This window comes from Sceloporus occidentalis, unplaced genomic scaffold (assembly GCF_023333645.1).
Source record: "Sceloporus occidentalis isolate IW3139 unplaced genomic scaffold, rSceOcc1.0.p SCAF_173, whole genome shotgun sequence".
Lineage (NCBI taxonomy): Eukaryota > Metazoa > Chordata > Lepidosauria > Squamata > Phrynosomatidae > Sceloporus > Sceloporus occidentalis.
Window position 1 is genome coordinate 1,696,060 of NW_028317153.1, and position 24,823 is coordinate 1,720,882.

The 24,823-nt window shown below is 45.9% G+C and overlaps 1 protein-coding gene across 1 annotated transcript; it reads left to right on the plus strand.

The window, feature by feature from the left end:
- Positions 1–549: 549 nt before the first annotated feature.
- On the plus strand, positions 550–24,765 carry LOC149279295 (brefeldin A-inhibited guanine nucleotide-exchange protein 2-like). Its single transcript, XM_089501397.1, has 38 exons — positions 550–682; positions 5,479–5,509; positions 7,096–7,216; positions 7,321–7,467; positions 7,566–7,745; positions 8,129–8,591; positions 8,734–8,858; positions 9,120–9,253; positions 9,364–9,598; positions 9,914–10,013; positions 10,131–10,270; positions 10,616–10,724; positions 10,859–11,060; positions 11,227–11,338; positions 11,693–11,898; positions 12,141–12,225; positions 12,321–12,492; positions 12,980–13,131; positions 13,376–13,504; positions 14,079–14,237; positions 14,437–14,584; positions 14,921–15,020; positions 15,118–15,158; positions 15,260–15,429; positions 15,821–15,972; positions 16,153–16,325; positions 16,494–16,654; positions 17,003–17,133; positions 17,355–17,484; positions 18,019–18,154; positions 18,619–18,757; positions 18,917–18,971; positions 19,832–19,946; positions 22,410–22,549; positions 23,352–23,520; positions 23,849–23,987; positions 24,154–24,271; positions 24,601–24,765. The coding sequence occupies exons 1-38, from the start codon at positions 550–552 to the stop codon at positions 24,763–24,765; spliced, it is 5,517 nt and encodes a 1,838-aa protein (XP_089357523.1).
- Positions 24,766–24,823: the final 58 nt, after the last annotated feature.

The window sequence follows — 24,823 nt, forward strand, 5'->3', positions numbered from 1 at the left end:
GGGAACACCTAATTGTCATGTGACTGATGGCTAGGCACTGATAGGCTGTCACAATAAAAAAAAAATCCGTCTTAAAATGTTTTTTTTTTTCTGTGATTAACCCTTTAAGAGAGAATATAATAACAGATCTGCTCGGGGTTACTTGCTGAACATGCTAATGACTGTAATAAATGTGTTGTGTAAGTGGAACTGCAGCTTCAATCATAGACCACGCGCGCCCCGCCCACCATGGAACGCAGAACCTGCTGTGACAGTTCGTCCCGCCCCCTCCAGTTCGCCTGGAGCTGTCAAAACGCAGCACCACGCCCCCTAATGACGTCACCCATCTCCCCGCAGAGACCTTTGGTTTGCCAGCATGGAAGGGGGTGTAGCTGGATAACCGGTCATGTGACGTCTTCCAAGATGGCGGCGCAGTGCTGAGCAAGATTTCGTTGACTTCCTGATGGGGATGCGGTCCGACTCGTTTTATTGTCCCCCCGTGAAACAAGCCGCTTTACAGTGACTGGGCGCCGGGCTAGAGGAAGGAAGACACCGAGGGGCATCCCTGACATGCAGGAGAAGGGCGAGGGGGACAAGACTAAAAGCATGTTCCTGACAAGGGCCCTGGAGAAAATCCTCGCTGATAAGGATGTGAAGAGGGCCCAGAACTCCCAGCTCAGGAAGGCCTGTGAGGTGGCCCTAGGTAAGAATGCCTAGAGGCCCCGTGCCTGGCTCTGATGATGAATGGCGTCAGCACCCAGGATAGAAGGGGGCATGTAATATCCGGGGCCCTTACCGGGTGTACACAGCTGCTGCAGAACCTCTTGGAAATGAGCTAACCGCATCCTGCTGCAGGGAGAATCATCGTGTTTGATTGACAGCTGGACCCCAAGAGCTTCTGCACTAGCTGACATCTGTCAGGAGGACAGCATTTTAGTCCGGGCCGTGAATGTGTTGTTTCTTCATTTAACCTCCTTCACTTATTATTGTTTTATATAGCGCCATCACATTCCGCAGCGCTGTACAGTTAGCTGTTAGATAAAACCTCTTGGCGCGTTTCCAGAACAGACGCCATGGTATGTGTTGGCGCTATTAGCCTGTTCCCAATAGCTCTTTGCATCCAAATCCTCCGGGTCGGATACAGCTTTCCTTAACCCTTTAACCACCATTAAACATTTTACTACGAGACATATTGATCCCGTTGGCATTTCAGCCTCTTCCACATGTTGTTTTTCTTTTATTATGTTTTTTCCTCAAAATATATATATTAAGTTTTTGGGGTAAAGCCAATACAATTTGATGACGTTTCAGGAATTAACACTTTGTTCTCTAAAAGCAAAAAAAAAAATTCTATCAATGCAGAATTCATCATCTAGCGAATAAAAGCAATAAACGGTGAGAGTCTTTAATAATCCAGTTTAAAAGAAATTAATAAATTGGGAAAATAAAATCCAAATATCTCTTGAAATTGCGCAGCCCCTTATATCTGAAGGGGGGTTCGTTTAGGTAGCCGTGGCTTATACTGCTCAGTGACCGGGGGGCTGCTTTGCGATGTGGCACTGCAAGGGTGAAACCCAATAATGAATATATTTGAATGGTCTGTTGAATAGTGAAACTTTATTCAGAGGGACAATATTGAACAAACGGGATCTTTTCGTGGATAGATGTAAGTTGGAATTCCCTGCATGCTTTATCTCACAGAGGATGTGCGCTGGTTGCCTGTAGGTGTTTTTCCGTCTCGTGCTGGTGCCACATCGCGCATGCACGCAGTATACTGGAGATTGTACGTAAAAGAAACCTGGTAAACTTTAAACAGTCGGCTGAACGGTCCTTTGGTTGCTATGACGACTGCACTGCTTTTAGCACTCCCCCAGTGTTTTCATGTTTCGGGGGTGGAAGGGGGTTTAAGTTGTCGTCGAGCAGGTTGGTCGGGTCCATCGCGTTGGAGACGCTCTTACACTTTTCATGGTTTCATAGCATCTCCCGTAAGATTTTTTTAATGAACGCCGCGATGAGAAGGTGTGAAATGAGTCTGACGGAAGTAAACGGACATTAAAACTGGGATCTATTCACTAAGGGCCGAGCCCGGCCGGTCTGTTCTAATGGGGGTCGGGGATTTATAGGTAATAGTTATCAGACCAGCCTTTGGGTCACCTTAACGCCCGCCGCAGGTGTATAATCTGCCCTTTTGTCCGAGATAAATATTTGCACTGAGTCTGACTGATCTTTACGTGTTTCTTACATATATTTACTTTGGGATTTAACCCTTAAATGTCATTGTGTCACATGTATGCTGGAACCTGTCCTGTTACACTAATCTTCTGATTCATTGTATCCCCTCACTGTATTACCCTCTACCACTTCTGCTTGGAGGATATTCCACTTATCTCCCACCCTCCCAGTAAAGTAAGACCTCCTAAATTACATCTAAGCCTCTGAGTGTATTGTATTAAGAGCTAAAACGACCCAACATGTATTAAATACTGGAAATAACGTCAGGTTATTAAATAGGTTGGGGTAGTTTTTTCATTCTGTTATTTCTATAGAGAAATTCTGCAGTCAAACTGGAGGTTTGGCGTAAATCAGTATTAATGAAATAAAATTTTCCTGGTTCCTGACCTGCTGGCCTCGTTCAAGGTCATCGTCTCGGCCATTCAGTGACCTGTATCGCTCGGCTGGCTGAGCCTGTGCCCGCCGAGGTGGTATTTACTCGGGTGCTGAGGCTCCGGTGATTCGCAGGCTTGGAGTGAATCTGTTGCTCTGATATTTTAAAGTGCCACGTGTGGCTGGTTTGGAGAGAATGAGCCCCTTCTTCACGGTGGGGTTATCAGAGTCCAAGTTTGGAGGAATGAGGTGTTTTTACACGTTTTAAATAAGCTTTTTATGGCAGACAGAACTAACCTTTGTTGTACAGACGGTTCCAAAGCAGTGAGGGCAGGAGTGAAGAGAGGGGGGGCAGGAGTGAAGAGAGGGGGGGCAGTGGTGAAGAGCGAGGGGGGGCAGTGGTGAAGAGAGAGGGGGGGCAGTGGTGAAGAGAGAGGGGGGGGCAGTGGTGAAGAGAGAGAGGGGGGGGGCAGTGGTGAAAAGAGAGAGGGGGGGCAGTGGTGAAAAGAGAGAGGGGGGGCAGTGGTGAAAAGAGAGAGGGGGGGCAGTGGTGAAAAGAGAGAGGGGGGGCAGTGGTGAAGAGAGAGGAGGGGGGCAGTGGTGAATAGAGAGGAGGGGGGCAGTGGTGGAGAGAGAGGAGGGGGGCAGTGGTGAAGAGAGAGAGGAGGGGGCAGTGGTGAAGAGAGAGAGGAGGGGGGCAGTGGTGAAGAGAGAGAGGAGGGGGCAGTGGTGAAGAGAGAGAGGAGGGGGCAGTGGTGAAGAGAGAGAGGAGGGGGGCAGTGGTGAAGAGAGGAGGGGGGCAGTGGTGAAGAGAGGAGGGGGGCAGTGGTGAAGAGAGAGGAGGGGGCAGTGGTGAAGAGAGAGGAGGGGGCAGTGGTGAAGAGAGAGGAGGGGGCAGTGGTGAAGAGAGAGGAGGGGGCAGTGGTGAAGAGAGGAGGGGGGCAGTGGTGAAGAGAGAGGAGGGGGGCAGTGGTGAAGAGAGAGGAGGTGGGCAGTGGTGAAGAGAGAGGAGGGGGGCAGTGGTGAAGAGAGAGGAGGGGGCAGTGGTGAAGAGAGAGGGGGGGCAGTGGTGAAGAGAGAGGGGGGGCAGTGGTGAAGAGAGAGAGGAGGGGGCAGTGGTGAAGAGAGAGGGGGGGCAGTGGTGAAGAGAGAGAGGGGGGGCAGTGGTGAAGAGAGAGAGGGGGGCAGTGGTGAAGAGAGAGAGAGGGGGGCAGTGGTGAAGAGAGAGAGAGAGAGGGGGCAGTGGTGAAGAGAGAGAGAGAGAGGGGGCAGTGGTGAAGAGAGAGAGAGAGAGGGGGGCAGTGGTGAAGAGAGAGAGAGGGGGGGGCAGTGGTGAAGAGAGAGGGGGGGGCAGTGGTGAAGAGAGAGGGGGGGGCAGTGGTGAAGAGAGAGAGGGGGGCAGTGGTGAAGAGAGAGAGAGGGGGCAGTGGTGAAGAGAGAGAGAGGGGGGCAGTGGTGAAGAGAGAGAGAGGGGGGCAGTGGTGAATAGAGAGGAGGGGGGCAGTGGTGAATAGAGAGGAGGGGGGCAGTGGTGGAGAGAGGAGGGGGGCAGTGGTGGAGAGAGAGGAGGGGGGCAGTGGTGGAGAGAGAGGAGGGGGGCAGTGGTGAAGAGAAAGAGGAGGGGGGCAGTGGTGAAGAGAGAGGAGGGGGGCAGTGGTGAAGAGAGAGGAGGGGGCAGTGGTGAAGAGAGAGGGGGGGCAGTGGTGAAGAGAGAGGGGGGGGCAGTGGTGAAGAGAGAGAGGAGGGGGCAGTGGTGAAGAGAGAGGAGGGGGCAGTGGTGAAGAGAGAGGGGGGGCAGTGGTGAAGAGAGAGGGGGGGGCAGTGGTGAAGAGAGAGAGAGGGGGGGGCAGTGGTGAAGAGAGAGAGAGGGGGGGCAGTGGTGAAGAGAGAGAGGGGGGCAGTGGTGAAGAGAGAGAGAGAGGGGGCAGTGGTGAAGAGAGAGAGAGAGGGGGGCAGTGGTGAAGAGAGAGAGAGGGGGCAGTGGTGAAGAGAGAGAGAGGGGGGCAGTGGTGAAGAGAGAGAGGGGGGGGCAGTGGTGAAGAGAGAGGGGGGGGCAGTGGTGAAGAGAGAGAGGGGGGGCAGTGGTGAAGAGAGAGGGGGGGGCAGTGGTGAAGAGAGAGGGGGGGGCAGTGGTGAAGAGAGGGGGGGGGGGCAGTGGTGAAGAGAGAGGGGGGGGGCAGTGGTGAAGAGAGAGAGGGGGGGCAGTGGTGAAGAGAGAGGGGGGGCAGTGGTGAAGAGAGAGAGGGGGGCAGTGGTGACGAGAGAGAGAGGGGGCAGTGGTGAAGAGAGAGAGAGGGGGGCAGTGGTGAAGAGAGGAGGGGGGGCAGTGGTGAAGAGAGGAGGGGGGGCAGTGGTGGAGAGAGGAGGGGGGCAGTGGTGAAGAGAGGGGGGGCAGTGGTGAAGAGAGAGGGGGGCAGTGGTGAAGAGAGAGGGGGGGGCAGTGGTGAAGGGCGCCTTTCATGGCCTATCCCGACGGTCAGAGAGCGCGATTGTTTCATGTTAAGGATACTGATTAACTCTATTCCAGTATATCCAGCTCTGTTCATACGCCGGGTTACAGAAGGGCGTCCGGCCCGATTGTATGCCGCGTGTCCCTGGGTGCGAGGGGTTAATACCATTCAAAACATGTAAAAAAAAGCTTTGCAGACGGGGGCAAAAGTTGGGACAAATCCTACCTATTACTCGTCATATGCTTTTATTACCACTGATAATGCTCAGGCGTTTTAAGAGTTAAAAGGCGAAGCGCCCGGTGGTCTCGGCGGCCTTTTCTCTGGTGCTGCTTCATCCGATGGGGAACGATCTCGGCCTGAAGATTTCTCTGGGTGGGTAACGCCGGGGGGCTGCGTGTTTCATGGATGTAAAAATCGCTCATATTTATTTTTTCTTTTCTTCCAGATGAACTTAAAGCTGAACTTGGCCAACAGAAGTAAGTAAAATACCGTTCGCAGAGCTACCATGCTCTTATAACAGGGGATTCTGGGGCAAAATATGAAATGTGGTCTTATCACCATAGCAACCACAGAATCAAGACATTCCACCAGCTCTGTTGATTTCGATATATCCATAATCCTCTTACTGGTAGCCTACTGGTTTGACTGTTAGATTTCAGCAAAAAGGCTTTCAGGCGGCCTCATATCATTAAAACCTAGAAGGAACCCCCCAAAAACATTGGTGTAAAATAAGACCCCCGCTGTACCCATCCTTATCTTTTTTTTTTTGTTATTATTCTTTTCTGGAAATTCCTGGAAATGGATGTTAAGGTAGAACAGGTTCTGTGTCGGATTTTTGTACTTAAAGGGTTCGGACGAGCTGGGATATCATGGAAAGGAAATCTGTGTTTTTAAAATGTGTGTATACACGAGCGTTCACAAGTTTGGGGTCACTGGGCTGTTTTCATGGAAAACAAGGATATTCCTGGCTGCAACATAATTACAAAAAGGTTTTCTACCCACCAATCAGCCTTTTAAACTTAAATTTGGATCAAGGAACAGAACATGACATTGGAACACATGAGTGATGGGAGTGATAAAAGGCCACTGGAACACAGGAGTGATGGGAGTGATAAAGGGCCATTGGGACACATGAGTGATGGGAGTGATAAAGGGCCACTGGAACACAGGAGTGATGGGAGTGATAAAGGGCCACTGGAACACAGGAGTGATGGGAGTGATAAAGGGCCATTGGAACACAGGAGTGATGGGAGTGATAAAGGGCCATTGGAACACAGGAGTGATGGGAGTGATAAAGGGCCTCTGTACGGCTATGAAGAGATTCCATTAAAAATCAGCCGTTTCCAGCTACAATAGTCATTTACAGCATTAACCCCGTCTGCGCTGGATTTCTGTTATCCGTTTCAGGTTATTTTAATGGGGAAAATCTGCTTTTCTTTCAAAAACAAATACATTTCCAAGTGACCCCAAACTTTTGACGGGAAGTGTCTATTCATATTCACTAGTTATGTCGAAGTGCACATGCTGCAGGGTGTGTGACATTTTATTGCCCCTATGTCTTAAGTTCTGGGTGTAAATTGTTTGCTTAGGAGGGTGGAACTCGAGCAACCAGCCCCCCCCCCATTCCTTTAAGTAAGTAAGGCTTGTGGAAGCCGCACGTTTGCAACCTTTGATCTGTTTGTGGAAAGCACAATATGATGGGTTTTTAATATTTTTTTTAGAAGAGTCTTCCAGGAAATCAAATCCTTGCGCTCTCTTGTGCTAATCGGATTTATTCGCTATTTCTCTCTTAAAAAAAAAAAAAAAAGGAATAAATTCCTCAAAATGGTTAAGAACTGTGAGGCTTGGCTGCTTTGGTGCCATTAAAGGGAAACTCCAGCCATCATATGTCCTCTAATGCAGATGATGGCTCAGAGGTCCCTTGAAATCCATGTGACCCCCCGGCCCACAAGCCCCTCTTGGGTGGGGGGGGACCTTCCTGAAGTAATGCTGTTTATAATGAGTTTGTGCATGTGGTATGTTTAGCAGGTTTTAATACTGACTGGTTTGTTTCTTCTTGAAGAGATGGCTCGGCCCCCTCCAAAGCTCCGTTCATCGAAGCCGATAAATATTTCCTTCCGTTCGAGTTGGCCTGTCGGCAGAAGTCGCCCCGCGTGGTCAGCACCTCTTTGGACTGCCTGCAGGTTTCTGCTTAATCTTAAATATATATATATTGTAGCATTGAACAGGGAATGAATTAACGGGGTGATCAGTATGTTTAATGGCGGTAACTTTTCTTGTTGTGTAGAAGCTCATTGCTTACGGCCACATCACCGGCAATGCCCCGGACAAAGGGTCCCCTGGGAAGCGTCTCATCGACCGCATCGTTGATACCATCTGTGAATGCTTCCAAGGTCCCCAAACAGATGAGGGCGTTCAGCTTCAAATTATTAAGGTAATTCCAGCATTTTATTTTTGGACATTTCATTTTTCTTTTTCTTATATTTATTGGAATATCCCGGTCATTTTATTTCCTTTTTGGTTTTTTTCAAGGCTCTGCTCACCGTCGTGACGTCTCCGTACGTCGTAATCCACGAGGGGACGATTCTCCAGACCGTGAGGACGTGTTACAACATCTACCTGGCAAGCAAGAACCTTGTGAATCAGACGACGGCGAAGGCCACGCTCACTCAGATGCTCAATGTCATCTTCATCCGGATGGAGAGCCAAGCGGTAAATCCAGCGCGAGCCTCAGCCGTGTTAGAAATGTTACCCGTGCGAAAGGTTTATACTTGTACTTAAATCCGTACCGGGGAAGACCGATATGCCTTAAAACGATGGTATTTATGAGAAAGAAAAAACAAATCTTGTGTGTGTACCGTGGGGGCAGCCAGCCTAGTGTCCTGGCTTCTCGCCATTAAATGACTCCTCTCCTGGGAGACGCATCAGACACGGGTCACGACGACCAATGCTAGATGTGCCACTTTTTGTCCCAGACCTCTGCTTCGTTGTGATAAGAGTCAGAAATAATGTAGGATTGGGACATCAATCTAGGAAAGAATCCTTTATGTGAATTTTTAACCAGGGTGTGCATTCTGATTTATTTTTTTCTTCAGGTTGAAGAAATGTCAAACTGTGAAAAATCTCATCAAAAACCCCACTCTCCTGCCATTCACAAACCGATGGGATCTCCACGGGCCTCCCCGCAATTACCCAGCCGGCGGGAAACTGAGCCTCCTTTACCGGAAGGCAGCGGCGCTATTACCAACGGGGATCAGAACCCAACTGGGAGACAGGAACACGAGCACAGGGAGGGTAGCGCCACAACCAAGGTTAGTTCTAGCACAGAGATACAGAGCGGGGAAGCCAGGACTGCGGAAGAACCCGAATCTATCACGGAACCGGATGGCAGAGAAGACGAGACCGGGGCAGAACCCAAATCTACCCCTGGACCGGATGCCACAGAAGATGAGAGCGCGAGAGAGTCCGCTTCGAGCTTGGAAGCAAAAGACGATGGTGACAGAACAGCGGAGAAATCAGAACTGGGCAGCCACAAGGAGGTCAATTCTAGAGAAGCCGGTGAGATGCCTTCACCCGACGTATTCTTCTGCATGCTGTATAACTCATGCTTAACCTTTTCTGCTTAATCTTGCTTTAGGCTTTTTTTGGAGAGCTCATTCCTTTCTTGTTAAACAAACACTTGCTTTTTCACCTTTTTTAGAACCAGAAGGTCAAGAGAAAACTCAAGAAGCAGCAATGTCTGAAGCGGAGGAGCCTCCTCCAGAAATAGTGCAGGCTAATGGGATTGCAGACGACGGGCAATCTGTGTCTTCTACGGATAACTTGGTACTGATTTAAGCAGCTTCCTCGCCTTTGGTTTGCACGAGATTTCCAAACTTAAGAGCCGCATTGTATTGGTTTGGCCGTTTAGTAAAACTCTGAGAACATTAACTGCGTTCAACAGCCCGTTTTATGTAGCGTTAGGTTTAAATCTGTTTCATAAAGTGTGAAAGTTATCTTTCCTCTTGTAGTAAATACAAATAATATATATAGTATAAAAAGAAATAATACAGGACGTTTAATAATGTAAATTTTTTTTTTGTGCAGGAATCCGATTCTATGCACGGTCAGCAAACCGGTGCTAGATTCTCTCACGTTCTCCAGAAAGACGCCTTTCTTGTATTCCGATCTCTCTGCAAACTTTCAATGAAACCCCTAGGAGATGGTCCTCCGGATCCCAAGTAAGTGCGGTCACCAAAACCTCTCCCGCCATGAGATGGACACCGCTGGCTGCCCGTGAGATGCCTCTTAGGTTAGGTTGACTGAAGCTTTCTGTGTCGTCTTCTCCCAGGTCTCACGAGCTACGCTCCAAAGTGATCTCCCTGCAGCTTCTCCTCTCCGTATTGCAGAACGCCGGCCCGGTGTTCCGAACCCACGAAATGTTCATCAACGCCATCAAGCAGTACCTGTGCGTGGCGCTGTCCAAGAACGGCGTGTCCTCCGTGCCGGATGTCTTCGAGCTCTCCCTCGCTATATTCCTCAGTTTGCTGTCAAACTTTAAAAAGCATTTAAAAATGCAGGTCGAGGTAAGTCCACCAAGGCTGCCGTCCATCGTCATTATACGCTGGCGCGTCGCGGGGAGGAAAAGCGCCGTATTTGTGAAAATGCCTTAAAAGTTTACGTTATTTTTGTTGTGTGATTAAACCTTCAGAGGAGAGAATAGAAAGACAGATCTGCTAAGGTTAAGGCGCTTAACACTCTAGAGAGTGCAGTCAATGGTTTGTGTGATCAGAGTAATTAAACTATTAATTATCGCCTGGTGTAGATCTCAGCTTTCCAAATTTGTCTATTTTTAACTTTCACTATTTCTCTTTTTTTTTTTTTTTTTTTCTTTTGCAAAGGTGTTTTTCAAAGAAATCTTCTTAAATATTTTGGAGACGCCCACGAGTTCCTTTGAACATAAATGGATGGTCATTCAGACTTTGACAAGGATTTGCGCAGGTATCGGGTTCAATGCATTTATATATAATTTAGAAGAATTTTATTAAGAAAATGGAAATTTACGCAGCCAGCGACGCCATCATAGGAAGGCAAGCTTGATTTTCTCTGTTTCTCCAGATGCCCAGTGTGTGGTGGACATCTACGTTAACTACGACTGTGATTTAAACGCGGCCAATATATTTGAACGGCTTGTTAGCGATTTATCTAAAATTGCCCAGGGGAGAAGCGGTCACGAACTTGGGATGACGCCTTTACAGGTAAGAACATGCATGAACTCGCCCTTTATTGTTATTGTAAAGAAGCAAAACGCGTTGGCAAAGTGTATAGAAGGCCCTGTCTTCTAGTGGAGCTTTCGAAGTTCTCAAGATAAAGTCGTAACGACCCAAACCAGTGGCTATTTAGTCAAAAACTCCCTAACGGTGGTGTGTTGGGGGGGGGGGGGGGCAACTATGGTACGATACATAAGGAACAACCCAAAATGGTTTTGATGGTCCTTAATTGCTGGTATGACCAAGAAATCCAGTTGGACGGTTTAGATGCAGGTCATAGTCGTTAAGCCAACCTGTATTTGACCCTAAACATTGTTTATGTTGCACGTTTAGGAGATCAGCCTCCGGAAGAAAGGATTGGAGTGCCTGGTGTCCGTACTGAAGTGTATGGTGGAATGGAGCAAAGACCTGTACGTGAATCCTAACCATCAGTCCCATCTCGGTAAGCAGCCAGCGAGTTTTGAGCAGCGGATGGTTTGCTGACGCCAAATCCCTTATATATATCCGTTATAACGCGATGTGCTTTTGAAAGTGTGAAGATTCGATGACTTCTGTGTCTTTTCTTGTGTCTTTAAGGCCAGGAAAAGAACTCCGATGTGGAAAGCAGCGAAAATAAGACCCCTGAAATATCAGGGCGCCGGAGCAGCGCCAGCTCTTTGGATTCGACTGTATCTTCGGGAATCGGTAGCTTCAGCACCCAGGCGTCCGTCGCAGACGACCCGGAGCAGTGCGAAGTCATAAAGCAGCAGAAGGAAATTATCGAGCACGGCATAGAGTTGTGAGTATCCGGTACCCTGTCTTATATCGCACGGAATCTTATATTGTGAATTTAATGAATAGTTCTTTAGTGCTGTTTAGGATAACCGTACAGGAAGTCAGTAGATGCGCGTTGGTGGTGTTCCTGGTCTTCGCCGTGTTTAAGGAGAATTTAAATGTTCTCTTAGATTTAACAAGAAGCCAAAAAGAGGAGTTCAGTTCCTACAAGAGCAGGGGATGCTTGGCTCCGCTCCCCAGGACATCGCTCAGTTCCTGCACCAAGAGGACCGTCTGGATTTTGTAAGCATGTTCGTTCCGTCCTATCTGTGAATCGCACGTCATCAAAATATCTTGCTCATTAGTAATTGTAATTTAACCTAATTAATTGGAAATCAAAAAATGAAATTCTGCTTTAAAACCTTTGTGCATAGTTTTTTCACGATTTTATACTTTTTTAATTTATTTAAATATGAATTAAATATTATAATCATTATTAAACATTTAAATGATAGTTTAGCAGGATAATTAGCAAGGCCCTTGCTCTGGAAAGACTCTTTCCCCATTAACATTCTCATGCGTTTAGGTTTTGAGGGCCGGTCAGACGTCACTTGAGTTTTTTTGTTTTATCGCTTTGTACTTTTTTTGGTTCTCTAGACTCAGATAGGGGAGTTTCTGGGAGAAAACAATCGCTTTAATCGCGAGGTTATGTATGCGTACGTGGACCAGCTTGACTTCTGCGACAGGGATTTCGTGTCCGCTCTGCGCATGTTTCTCGAAGGCTTCCGTCTCCCCGGAGAAGCGCAGAAGATCGATAGGCTTATGGAGAAATTTGCTGCTCGGTATTTGGAATGTAATCAGAGGTAAGATGAAGAGATGAAAAAGGGCGATAAATATTCTGGTGTAATACTTGGATTTAAGGAAATTGTTAAAACTCCACGTTTTTAGGCATATCCTTAGCTCTTATAAAGCCGTGTATTAAGACAAAGTTGAAGACTCTATCGCGAGCGGGTTCGAGGCTTTGTCGGTCTGGCTCAAGAGGGCTTTAGTTAGGAAATGGACCTCTGGTTGGGTTTCTCATGCGTTTGTTGTCTTTCATTTATAGGCAAACCATGTTCGCTTGCGCGGACACAGCGTACGTCTTGGCGTATTCCATTATAATGTTAACGACGGACCTTCACAGTCCTCAGGTATACCGTCTACTGAGAGGGACAGACTTATGATTTTATATATATATATATATATATATATCATTTAGTAATTTGTGTTTTCATTTGTTATCCAGGTAAAGAATAAAATGACAAAGGAGCAGTACATCAAAATGAACAGAGGCATCAATGACAGCAAAGACCTCCCCGAGGAATACCTGTCTGCCATCTTCGACGAGATCGAAGACAAGAAGATTGCCATGAAGGAGACCAAAGAGTTTACAATCGCGACCAAATCCTCCAAACCGAGTACGAGTATGGCGAGCTTGAGCGTTTAGTAATGAGTTATTGTTTAGCCGTTGTAATGATTAGCGTTGGGTGCTGGTGGAGCTCCATGCTTTTAATTTGGAGAAAAGCCATTAAGGTGATATTGGCCCATCCCGGTATCTGCTGGCTGTTTTTTTATCCTACCAGACCCCTTCCCTATAGTAACATTTAGGGTTGTGGGTTTATTTCAATATTGATAATCTCTATAAATTTAGTTGTTTTTTTTTAAATGATTGGATGATATGAAAAAAAAAAATACAACCTTCTTACATTCTTTGTCTACCAGTCAAAGTCTGTGTGTTGAGCCAGACCGCAACATTGCTTCAGATTTAAACTTGAGTCCTGGGTTATAACCCCTGAAGCGTTATGAAGACATATGTTTACCATGTTCCCGTCACAGCATCGACATTGTCCACTTTCTCGTTATACTCCACGTTCTTTAAGACGTGTTTTTGGTTTCCCGGATTAGGTGTTGCCAGCGAGAAGCAGAGACGGTTATTGTACAATATGGAGATGGAACAAATGGCGAAGACGGCTAAGGCCCTGATGGAGGCCGTGAGCCACGCCAAAGCCCCGTTTACCAGCGCCACACATCTGGATCATGTCAGGCCAATGTTTAAAGTACGTATGATCCCTCCGGTGGGGCTGTACCGTATATAGTATATAGGGGCCATATGGCATTGATCACCTCTACCTAACCAGCGATCTACTGGTTTGCAAGTTATAAGCAAGGGATGTGCCGGTTTGCAATGTCATACAAACCACCTTTATTTGTGGGCTTATTTATGGGGAAATTGGGTAGTTGTGTTTTTTTTTTTTCTTTTTATTGCCTTTATCTGATTTGAGCCAATTTAATTTCCGGCAGCTTGTGTGGACGCCGCTGCTGGCCGCCTATAGCATTGGGCTGCAGAACTGCGATGACAACGAGGTGGCGGGACTGTGCCTGGAAGGGATTCGATGCGCCATCCGAATCGCATGCATCTTTGGCATGCAGGTCAGCAACCTCGCGGTGCATTCGCGCGCATGGATCGCTGGTGCGATACATCCCAACAGCCGCGCTGAGCGGCGACATCCAAATAGAAGCTTTATCATCGATAAACCGCCGGTGTACATTTGAGTTTTAAAACTGGATGATGGGAATATATGTCCCATCGTTTGCTGAGTCGAATTAAATAATTTAAGTGTGCACCCTGATGAATTGAAAGGTTTCTTCAAAAATATGCACTTGTGGCCGCAGTGCCCTCAACGGTGCTAAACACAGGAATTCTTAATTCATCGAGAACCCCCCCTAAACCATCAATAAATGTATTTTTTCATAGTAAGTCACACTTTCCCTATAGTCCCTCAATATAGCATCAGAAATATGTAGCCTCTGTCTGTTGCTGAAAGAAAGCAGAATGCCTTTGAATTTCCATCCCATTCGGAATTGAGCGGACTTTCCCCTATTCTGATCTTCTGATAATATAAACAATGAAGATCTTTCTTTCAAGCGACGGTTCCGTGTTACCTTATTGTGATTATATTATGTTTATCTCATTTTTATTGTTTGTTCCCCGTTTCTTGCGCAGCTTGAAAGAGATGCGTACGTGCAGGCGCTCGCCCGCTTTTCGCTGCTGACGGCCAGCTCCAGCATCACCGAAATGAAGCAGAAGAACATAGACACCATCAAGACTCTGATCACCGTGGCTCACACGGACGGAAACTACCTCGGAAATTCCTGGCACGAGGTACGAGCGGCTCCCGAGACCTAAGTAGTTGACATGATGTCACCACCTGCATCTCGTGTGCTTTAACTTGACGGACATATAGCTATGGGTTGCCTGTTATATGGTGGGAGCTTCCACCTAAACGGCTTGTGCTCGCGGTCTGCATCATTACCGTATTTTGTGTAATATTGTGCGTTTTTATCATTTTCCTCAAATGTAGATTTTGAAGTGTATCAGCCAGCTGGAGCTCGCTCAGCTCATAGGGACGGGTGTGAAGACCCGTTACATTTCGGGAACCGGCCGCGACCGAGAAGGAAGTATAAAGAGCTACACGTCTGGCGGAGAGGAGTTCATGGGGCTGGGATTAAGTGAGAACCTTTCTGTGAACTTTTTGATTTTATTAGGGCATATTAACCAGAAATGGCTACTTTGGTAATGCTGTCACTTAAGTGATAAATGTGCCCAAGTCCGGGTTTGGCTACCCCTTCGACTGCGACATGGAGATCTTTGAAGTGTCCCACCTCTGCCCTCATCCAGCTCATGTTGTTTGATGGCGATGAACGTTGTGCTTTCAAGAGTTATTTGTGACCCTTTATACTTTTTTAAATGCCAGGGGCCCAACATTATTTTTGGGGCGCTTTCCTGGCATGTGTATTTCTCGTTGTTACCGCTAACAGGCTTTCGCCGTATTGTTCCCCCCCCAGGCACGCTCGTCGGCGTCGGAGTTGATAAGAAGCAGATGGCCAGCATTCAGGAGTCTGTTGGGGAAACCAGCTCACAGAGTGTGGTCGTAGCCGTAGACAGGTGGGGTTTGTTGGAGTTACGTTATAAACTTATTAATTATTGATGCCGAGATAAAACAAAAAAGATAAACATATGTCTTTGTTTTTTTTTTTTGCAGGATATTCACTGGATCCACCAGGCTGGACGGAAATGCAATCGGTAGGATTAAAAACATATACCTGCGTATATACATACAGGCTTAATCAGAACCCACAAAGTGATCTTGCTGTGTGTGACGTTTCGGCCTTTTTGTCTTTTAGTTGACTTCGTCCGCTGGCTGTGTGCCGTGTCTATGGATGAGCTGGCCTCCGTACACCACCCGCGCATGTTCAGCTTGCAGAAGATCGTAGAGATCTCTTACTATAACATGAATCGAATCCGCTTGCAGTGGTCCAGGATCTGGCAAGTCATTGGTGATCACTTCAACAAGGTGCCCGCTAAGGAAAGGGTTCAACTTCCATGAAAATGTGGGGGCTTTCTGTTATCTGATGTCACGTCGTAAAATACGATGAAAACATGTTAAAACCCTCAAGAATTGTGTTAATTCTGATGCACGTAGAAAGGAGATCTGATCGGCTCTCAGCTGCCACCTGTAGTTAAGGGAGCTTTCCAAAGTCTGTTCAGGATCTGCTTGGTGGATCATATCTTCCGTGTCAAGGCTGATTAAAAGCCCCCCAATGCTACCCGAGGACCCACATTTAAAAGTCTGCTCTAGGTTACTACAGCCAAGCGAGCCACGTAGTGTATACCCACCTGGGGGGGGGGGGTAAAACATCTTTTTAAATGAATAACATGCGCTTTTTCCTGTATCTGGCGGTCAGGTTGGCTGCAACCCCAATGAAGATGTCGCTATCTTTGCCGTGGATTCTCTGCGCCAGCTGTCCATGAAGTTCCTTGAGAAAGATGAGCTGGCCAACTTCCGCTTCCAGAAGGATTTCCTAAGGCCCTTTGAGCACATCATGAAGAAGAACAGGTGCAGTGGATCGTACCATTATTATCTGCCCTGATGATACTCGCGGCTTTCCAGCTGTTGAGCTCACCTAGCTTGTAGTTACCCCGAGATAAGTCGTCAGCCGGAGGTCGACCCGACGGAACCCCCTGATCTTATCAGTTACTTACAAATACATTGTATCTCTCCTGCGTTATCGTAAAGGTCTCCCACTATTCGGGATATGGTCATTCGCTGCATCGCGCAGATGGTGAACTCTCAGGCCGGCAACATTCGCTCTGGGTGGAAGAATATCTTTGCCGTGTTCTACCAAGCGGCGGCGGACCATAACGGGAATATCGTGGAGCTCACCTTCCAGAATGTCAGCCATATTGTTGGTGAGCTTCCCTTTTATTTATTATGGCAAGGATTTCCCCAAAAATCCGTGCCCAAACAGCACATTTTAAAATGTTATGACATTTCGCAATAGAGGTATGTTATCTTTTATTATATATTCTGTTACGAGTAATATATATATATATACATATTGTTTGTCTCTCCTCCAGTAAATGTGTTCCAGCATCACTTCCCCGCAGCAATAGATTCTTTCCAGGACGCGGTCAAGTGTTTGTCGGAATTCGCCTGCAACGCGTCGTTCCCGGACACCAGCATGGAGGCCATCCGCCTGATCCGCTATTGCGCCAAGTACGTCTCCGAAAAGCCGCAGGTAAGGAGAACGCATTAAAGTTATACGCAGGTGGTCCCGTCTCGTAATGCATGCCAATAGCAAAAAAAACCCAAAAACCTAATTTAAAATGTAACTGTTTCTATGATTTTTTAATACATTTTATTCTAAGGCAACCTGTATGTTGTACTTGGAACAGATCCTGTAATCAAGATCTTATTCTGTGCAAATATATTTTTAGTTACCGGTGACTTTGTGTCTATATAGTCCGTTCTAGTCTTTAATGCCCCGGCAGTTTCCAGCACAGAGGGCTGATCCCTTGAGGTACGTATTTAGTATTCGGATGGTTAACCCCTTGTTGATGACCCGGCTGTTTTTTTGGGGCTTTAGGCGCTGAGGGAATACACCAGTGACGATATGAACGTGGCTCCTGGCGACCGGGTTTGGGTGCGAGGATGGTTTCCTATATTGTTTGAACTTTCCTGCGTTATTAACAGATGCAAACTGGATGTGAGGACACGGTAAGCGCGTGATTATCGCTCGCACGACGTAAGATCTTTGTCGAGGGAAATCCATGTAGCCGAGAGCTGTGAATAATAAAACATTTAGATCCCGCCGCAGACCCGGCAATTATTGTCTTAGTACCTGTGGCTAAAGTGTAATTGTATGTAAAAATATTGATTTTAGGCAACATAATAAAAAGGGTGTTTGAAAAGTATTTTTTTGCCTTGCTTTTTGCCAGAGGTCTTACCGTGATGTTTGAGATCATGAAGAGCTATGGCCATACCTTTGAGAACCATTGGTGGCACGACCTTTTCCGAATCGTGTTCCGAATTTTCGACAACATGAAACTCCCAGAGCAGCAAACAGAGGTGAGAGGACGGATTTAAAGCAGAGATATTACCATTATTTATTATTACTTATTATTTATCATTATTATAATTTTTTTTATTTTATTATTTATTATTGTTGTAAATAGCGCTGTCATATATCGCCGCACATTCTACCGTATTCCATATTAAACATAGCATATAGCATATATATATATACCTTATGTGTAGACTATGGAGCAGTCAGCTTCAGGTCCTGCTCTTAGAATCTGTAGTAGTATTTCTCCCCATCGTGTTATCTCTCGCCTATTAAGTTGTTGCTTGTTCTTGATTGGTCCAAGCAGCCTGTAAGGGGCGGGGGGAGAGCATTTACATTTATTTATCCTGAAAGCTGGGAAAGAGACAGATCCCTTTTAAGCTTCTCCGCATGCACGGAATGGAAGGTTCGGGTCTGCGGACTCGGTAACAGCGGGGTTCCTTACGGCAAATGCCTCACGCCGGTCACGTATTTTCACTTATGATGTAATATTAAATCTTGCATAACGCGTTTTTGTTTTTTTTCCCTTGTCGTTCCAGAAGTCTGAATGGATGACCACCACGTGTAACCACGCGCTTTACGCTATCTGCGATGTGTTTACCCAGTTCTATGAGCCCTTGAGCGACGTTCTCCTTGCTGATATCCTCACGCAGTTACACTGGTGCGTGAAACAAGGTGTGTACGGCCGAGCGAGTGCTTTCATCCGTGTTTCGTACAATCATTATCGCGCCTTTATGTATACGGCGGGTATTGTGAAACGGACAGCCTTACAATCCGATACAGCCATCGCTGGTCATGTGACCAGCCAATCACGGTGCTCTCGGTATTCCTGCCTCAGTCTGATCATAAGACAAAGAGATGCGGACACCAAAATACATGATTTTCTCTTTTGGTATAATTTGATAAATTCCAATCATAGTTTTTTATTTTTTTTGTCGTGTAATTTTTCTTGCTTTTTTTTTACTTTTGCCTTGTTGGGGTTTTAATCCTACGTTAGCGGCTGAATACATTTCAGGTTTTATTTGTCCTTGGCTACTCCAGGAATTAGTAATTTATTATTGGGGGGGGGTCACATGTTTGTTTTTTTTTCTCTCTTTCTTTCATATTATTAACATAATTCTATTTCTCGTGCTTCGCAGATAATGAGCAGTTGGCCCGATCCGGTACCAACTGCCTGGAAAACTTAGTGATTTTGAACGGAGAGAAGTTTAGCCCCAAGGTTTGGAATCAGACATGTGACTGTATGCTGGACATCTTTAAAACTACCATTCCTAGCGTGTAAGTTTTTTTTTTTTTTATTGTATTTCTTTTGTCGAATTTTTATCTTTTATTCCTGTAATTTTTCCTGCAATGTATCAGAAATCATGTTTGCCGGTACAGAGCCATCTTATTGTTCACAAAAGTATAAAAGGTTTAATTTTTTTGTTACTGTACCAGGTTATTAACATGGAGACCGTCTGGAACGGAAGATGATACGTCCGAGAAACGCTATGTAAGTTATTTCATCTAAACCTAATTGTTTGCTGGAATAAATATATGCAACTTATAAATATAATTGGTCGCTTTCCCCAAATCCTATCTTTTATAGTTGCCTTAAATAAACTTATATAACGATGTTTGCAAATTTAAAAGAAGCAACATACACACGGTTGTTCAAAAGTTTGGGGTCACTTAGGAATCTCCTTCTTTTTGAAAGAAAAGCAGATTTTGAAATTGGTCAGAAATCCAGCGCAGGCTATAGTAAATGACTAGTGTAGCTGGAAACGGATGATTTTTATTGGAATCTCTTCATAGGCGTACAGAGGCCCTTCATTACTCCCATCACTCCTGTGTTCCAATGGCCCTTTATCACTCCCATCACTCCTGTGTTCCAATGGCCCTTTATCACTCCCATCACTCCTGTGTTCCAATGGCCCTTTATCACTCCCATCACTCCTGTGTTCCAATGGCCCTTTATCACTCCCATCACTCCTGTGTTCCAATGGCCCTTTATCACTCCCATCACTCCTGTGTTCCAATGGCACGTCGTGTTCGCTGATCCAAATTTGCTTACAAGGCTAATTGATGGTTAGAAAGCCTTTTTGTAATTGTTACAGCCAGAAATGTCCTTGTTTCCATGACAACAGCTAAGTGACCCCAAACTTTTGAACTGTTTCAGCAGTCGTGTATGTACTAGAAACCCCGGTTATCTGGTTAAAATAGGAGCACATAGAATAGGTAATTACACCGCACTACATAGAGCTTCCATATAGATATAGATATATAGATATAGATATATATAATATATATAAAAGGAAACCTGTGTATAGACCCCCGAACTGCTCTACACATGTGATGGTCTTTGTGTCTCAGGATCTAGATATTGATCGACAGTCTAACAGCAGCATCGATCGGAATCCGTCTGACAGAGCCCACAGCCAAGTGTCCAACACGACGGAGGAGAACTGGAGAGGGAAATCCAGTGAAAGTAAGCAGACTGCGTGATTGGCGAGTATTAAAGGGACACTCAGGCCATCATGTGCTCTTTAATGCATAGGATAGCTCTATGGTCCCTTTAAAATCTCATCTGGACCCACGTTGCAAATGCATGGCGGGATTTGGCAGAATATGTACTTGCCTCTTCCTTTTGATTACAAAGTAATGGAGTGTCCCTTTAACCCCTTAACGACAATTGCCGGTCCTGGCACGACACGGAAAAGCATGTGCTTTACGACAATTGACGTGCCAGGACCGGCACGTCTTTAAACGGGTGCAGAAAGCGATCTGTTTTCGCTTTCTGCACCCAAAAAACGTTGCTGAATGCCTCGACCTCGAGGCATTCAGCAACGCCGCGATCGGAACGAAGGGGCCATCTCTGGCCCCTCCACGGGGCGTCAACATCCGCCATACTTTGTATGGCGGCGGACGCCCGTTTTAAAAGCGTTTAGGAGACGATCGACGATCGCCTCCTAAACTTAAATGGTGTCGCTGGAATGCCTCGATCAGGAGGCATCCAGCGACACCAAACACTTACCTTTCGATGGGCTGTGACCGCTCCGGAGAGCAGCCACAGCCGCAGCTGCCAGTGATCTTCGCCATCAAGCAAGATGGCCGCTGCCCCTTAACAGGAACCAACAAATTTTAAAAGTTCGCTAGATGGTCCAGACCATCTAGAGAACTTTGGCTCCACTTGCAGGTTGAATACAGGTACTGCATTCACCATGCAAGTCAATGGAACCCAGCTTTCTAATCACAGTCTGATTAGTAAAAATAAATTAAAAAATAAAATAAAATTAATAATAATTAGAAAAAAAATAGTAAAAAACTAGTAAAATGTAAAAATCATTTCCCACTGATGTCACTATCAGGGGAACCTCCAAGTTGAAAAAAAATGTTAAAATTTTTTTTTTTAAAAGACAAAAAAAAATATATATATATATATATATAAAAAATATATTTTTGTGAGCAAGTCCTAAAATTAGCATATTAGCTTAAAACAATTCTCGCATGGAAAGAGTTAAAATACTGGCATATTAAATGCCCGTGGGGTGTCTACTTTTAAAAAAGGTATGATTTGATGGGGTAAATTGAATTGGCCAGGTTCAACAACGTCCCAATTAACACCGGGGGAAGGATGGCCACACACCTAATTTCCAATTAGAAAAATGCACACGTACCAAATGTGGCCTTTTAGTTCCCACAAAAATGACAAACCCATGCATGTGGGGTATCACTGCACTCAGGAGATGTTGCTGAACACATTATGGGGTGTCGTGTGACAGCGGCATATACCAGGAGCTGTATATTCATACATAAAGTAGGTGTGTGTGGGAAAAATACACACACAAAAATACTACTGCAAACTTTGAAAACATGCTGGTGGTAAAATGTGTGCATGCAAAGAGTTAAAATACCAGCATTTAAAATACCCTGTGGTGTCTAGTTTTGAAAAATATATGGTTTTGTTGGGCACACTGAAATGGCCCGGCTCAAAGATGTACCAAATAGGGCATGGGCAGTGGATCCCCAAATGCCAAAGTTCAACATTGAAAAATGCGCATGCCCCAAATGTGGCCCTTTTGCCCCCAAACAGCCAGGCAAAATCATTCATGTGAGGTATCGCTGTACTCAGGAGATGTTGCTGAACACATATTGGGGTGTTTTGTGATAGTGACATATACGAGAACATTTTAATTCATACCTGAAGAAAAATGTGTGTGACAAAACAAATGCAAAAAAATGACTACCACAAAGTTTGACAAAAACTGGTGGTAGATATGGTGCATGGAAAGAGTTAAAATACTAGCATTTGGAATACCCTGGGCTGTCTAGTTTTCAAAAATATATGACTTGATGGGGTAAATTGCATTGGCCGGGTTCAAAGATACCCGAAATGGCACATGGGGGGAAGAATTACCAGATTTGGAAAAAATGGCTTTGAAATAGCAAAACGCGACCTGTACTTATTGCCCCATAATGGGTAGAAAAAAGCAAAAAAACATAAAAACATTGGGTATTTCTAAACTCAGGACAAATAGTAGAATCCATTTAGCAGGTTTTTTCATTACCTTTTATAGATGAGTAAAAGATTTTTCAACTAAAAGTTAGAAACAGTCATTTTTTTCTAAATTTTTCACCATATTTTATACTTTTTTTTAGTAGTAAATAATATGATACAATCAAAACAATGTCATCTAAAGAAAGCCCTTCTTGTCCTGAAAAAAACAATATCTAATGTGTGTGGGTTCAGTAAACGGGAAAGAAGAAAATTACAGCTAAACACGAGCAGCGCAGAAATGTTAAAACGGCCATTGTCACGAAGGGTACAAAAAGTAAAATCAGCCTTTGTCACGAAGGGGTTAAACACGTTGGTTATTTATACTCTGAAGCTCTGGCCGGTAGAGAAGGCCGGCTGCTGTTTTTGAACTCTGCGTTTCTCGGCTTTCTTTAGGAATGGCGGACCAGAAGCTGTTCGCCGGGCTTCTCATTAAATGTGTGGTGCAGCTGGAGCTGATCCAGACCATCGATAACATCGTGTTTTATCCGGCAACCAGCAAGAAGGAAGACGCTGAGCATTTTGCCGCCGCGCAGGTGAGCAGGCCTCCCTGATTTTGTAAATTAGACTAAGCTCCTCGGGTAAGGTACAATGCTTGTTATGTGTTTTGTTCCCAATGTTTCCCTAGATATCCGTTTTAAGCAAGCTGTAAAGTGTTAAAAATAACTTTTGAACTTTTCAATATACGCAACTGTTCAAAAGTTTGGGGTCACCTAGAAATGTCCTTGGTTTTGAAAGAAAAGCTAATTTTGGCCATTAAAATAACATGAAATGGATCAGAAATCCAGTGCAGACGGGGTTAATGTTGAAAATGACTATTGTAGCTGGGATCGGCTGATTTGTAATGGAATCTCTTCATAGGAGTACAGAGGCCCTTTATCACTCCCATCACTCCTGTGCTCCAATGGCCCTTTATCACTCCCATCATTCCTGTGTTCCAATGGCCCTTTCATCACTCCCATCACTCCTGTGTTCCAACGGCCCTTTATCACTCCCATCACTCCTGTGTTCCAATGGCTCTTTATCACTCCCATCACTCCTGTGTTCCAATGGCCCTTTATCACTCCCATCACTCCTGTATTCCAATGACACGTTGTTTTTGCTGATCCGTTTAAGTTTAAAAGGCTAATTGATGGTTAGAAAACCCTTTTCCAATAAATTTCCTTGTTTTCCATGAAAACAGCTCAGTGATGTCAAACCTTTGAGTGGTAGTGTATATAATATAGGAATATTTTTATATGTGTGTTTTTTATGAATCTTTCTTCATGTGTAGAAAAGTATCAGACTTGATGATATTGGAGCGCTCGAGATTAACGTGTTACCGTTCTGCCCATGCAGAGAGACGCCCTGGAGAAGGAGATACATATAGACTCCGAGGAGCAGGGGATGTATAGATATATGTCCACGCAGCACCTCTTCAAGCTCCTGGACTGTCTACATGAATCCCATTCATTTGCGAAAGCCTTTAACTCCAACAACGAACAGCGAACTGCGCTATGGAGAGCAGGTAAAACCCGTCACAAAGGCTCGCTCGGTTATACCAGCCGGTCCCTGGCGGGGCGGACACGGCAGAGGCCCTTGCATTCACTAACGAACCGTCGGTGACTTTGTTGGAACAAGCGGAGAGGCTGTCGGGAACGTTTCATCAGATAACACGTTTCTAACGTGGAAACCTTGGAATGCCTCTGTCTGAATAACCCCCAGTGTGTTTTGTGCGGATGGTAAACCGCAGTGATTTTAACCCAAACCCCCCCTTCCCTGAATTACTGTTCCTACCCCCCCCCCTCCAAAATAAATATCAATTTTTATAAATTATTGCTTTTCTTTATATCTAGGATTCAAAGGGAAATCCAAACCCAATCTGTTGAAGCAAGAGACCAGTAGCTTGGCCTGCTGCCTGCGAATCCTCTTCCGAATGTACACGGACGAGGAGCGCCGCGGCTCCTGGGGCGACATTGAGCAGAGACTCTTAAAGTAAGAACCTCGTTCTGTTCTTTATAGCTGTATTTTGTTACTGGCACGAGGTGGCTGCCGGCGCGTTAATTCTTGTTCTCCGGCGTGACCTCGGAGCGCTGGTCCCGAGGATCTCTGATGTCAGCGGTACGTCGCTGATCCTGTTTTTCCGCCGCTTGTCTTTCAGCGTGTGCAGCGAGGCGCTTGCCTACTTCATTACGGTGAATTCGGAGAGCCACCGCGAGGCCTGGACCAGCCTGCTGCTGCTGCTAATAACCAAAACCCTGAGGGTCAGCGACGAGAAGGTACGTCGGGGCCCGGAGCAGAGCCTCGCGTTAACGGTCTTCTCACCGCCACTACCTCTAATAAACACCGGCGGTGACGTCTGCCCGAGAGCGCTACCGGCACAGACGTAGGATAGTCATCGATGGGTGTGCAGGGTTTCCCACTAGGGGTAGCTGCATTTATTCTGCCCCGGGGGCAGTAGGTGCCGTAATGCGTGATGTTCGTTATTAGCGATGGTTTAAGGGCGCGCCGTGGAACCTGGTTGCATGGGTTTAGTTTTCGTTTAAGTCTCTATTGATGCAGATTGTCTTCCCGGTCTCATTGTTTGTTTTTTTTCTCTCTTCTGAAGTTTAAAGCTCACGCTTCGAAGTATTACCCGCACCTCTGCGAAATCATGCAGTTCGACCTAATCCCGGAACTGCGCGTCGTGCTGCGGAAGTTCTTCCTCCGCATCGGGGTCGTCTTCAAGGTCTGGACGCCTCCGGAGCGACCGCAAGGAGCCGGCGCGTGTTGATGTGCGGAACGCTCCAACCCCCGTAGCGCTTCTAGAGACCGGTTACTCGAGCCCCTCT

Excerpts from the sequence above, each read along its gene's own strand:
- LOC149279295 (XM_089501397.1), top strand. The coding sequence starts at position 550 with ATGCAGGAGAAGGGCGAGGGGGACAAGACTAAAAGCATGTTCCTGACA. Across the intron at positions 8,592-8,733 it reads GGTCAATTCTAGAGAAGCCG|AACCAGAAGGTCAAGAGAAA; the intron begins GTGAGATGCCTT and ends CACCTTTTTTAG. Across the intron at positions 12,226-12,320 it reads CGGACCTTCACAGTCCTCAG|GTAAAGAATAAAATGACAAA; the intron begins GTATACCGTCTA and ends TTTGTTATCCAG.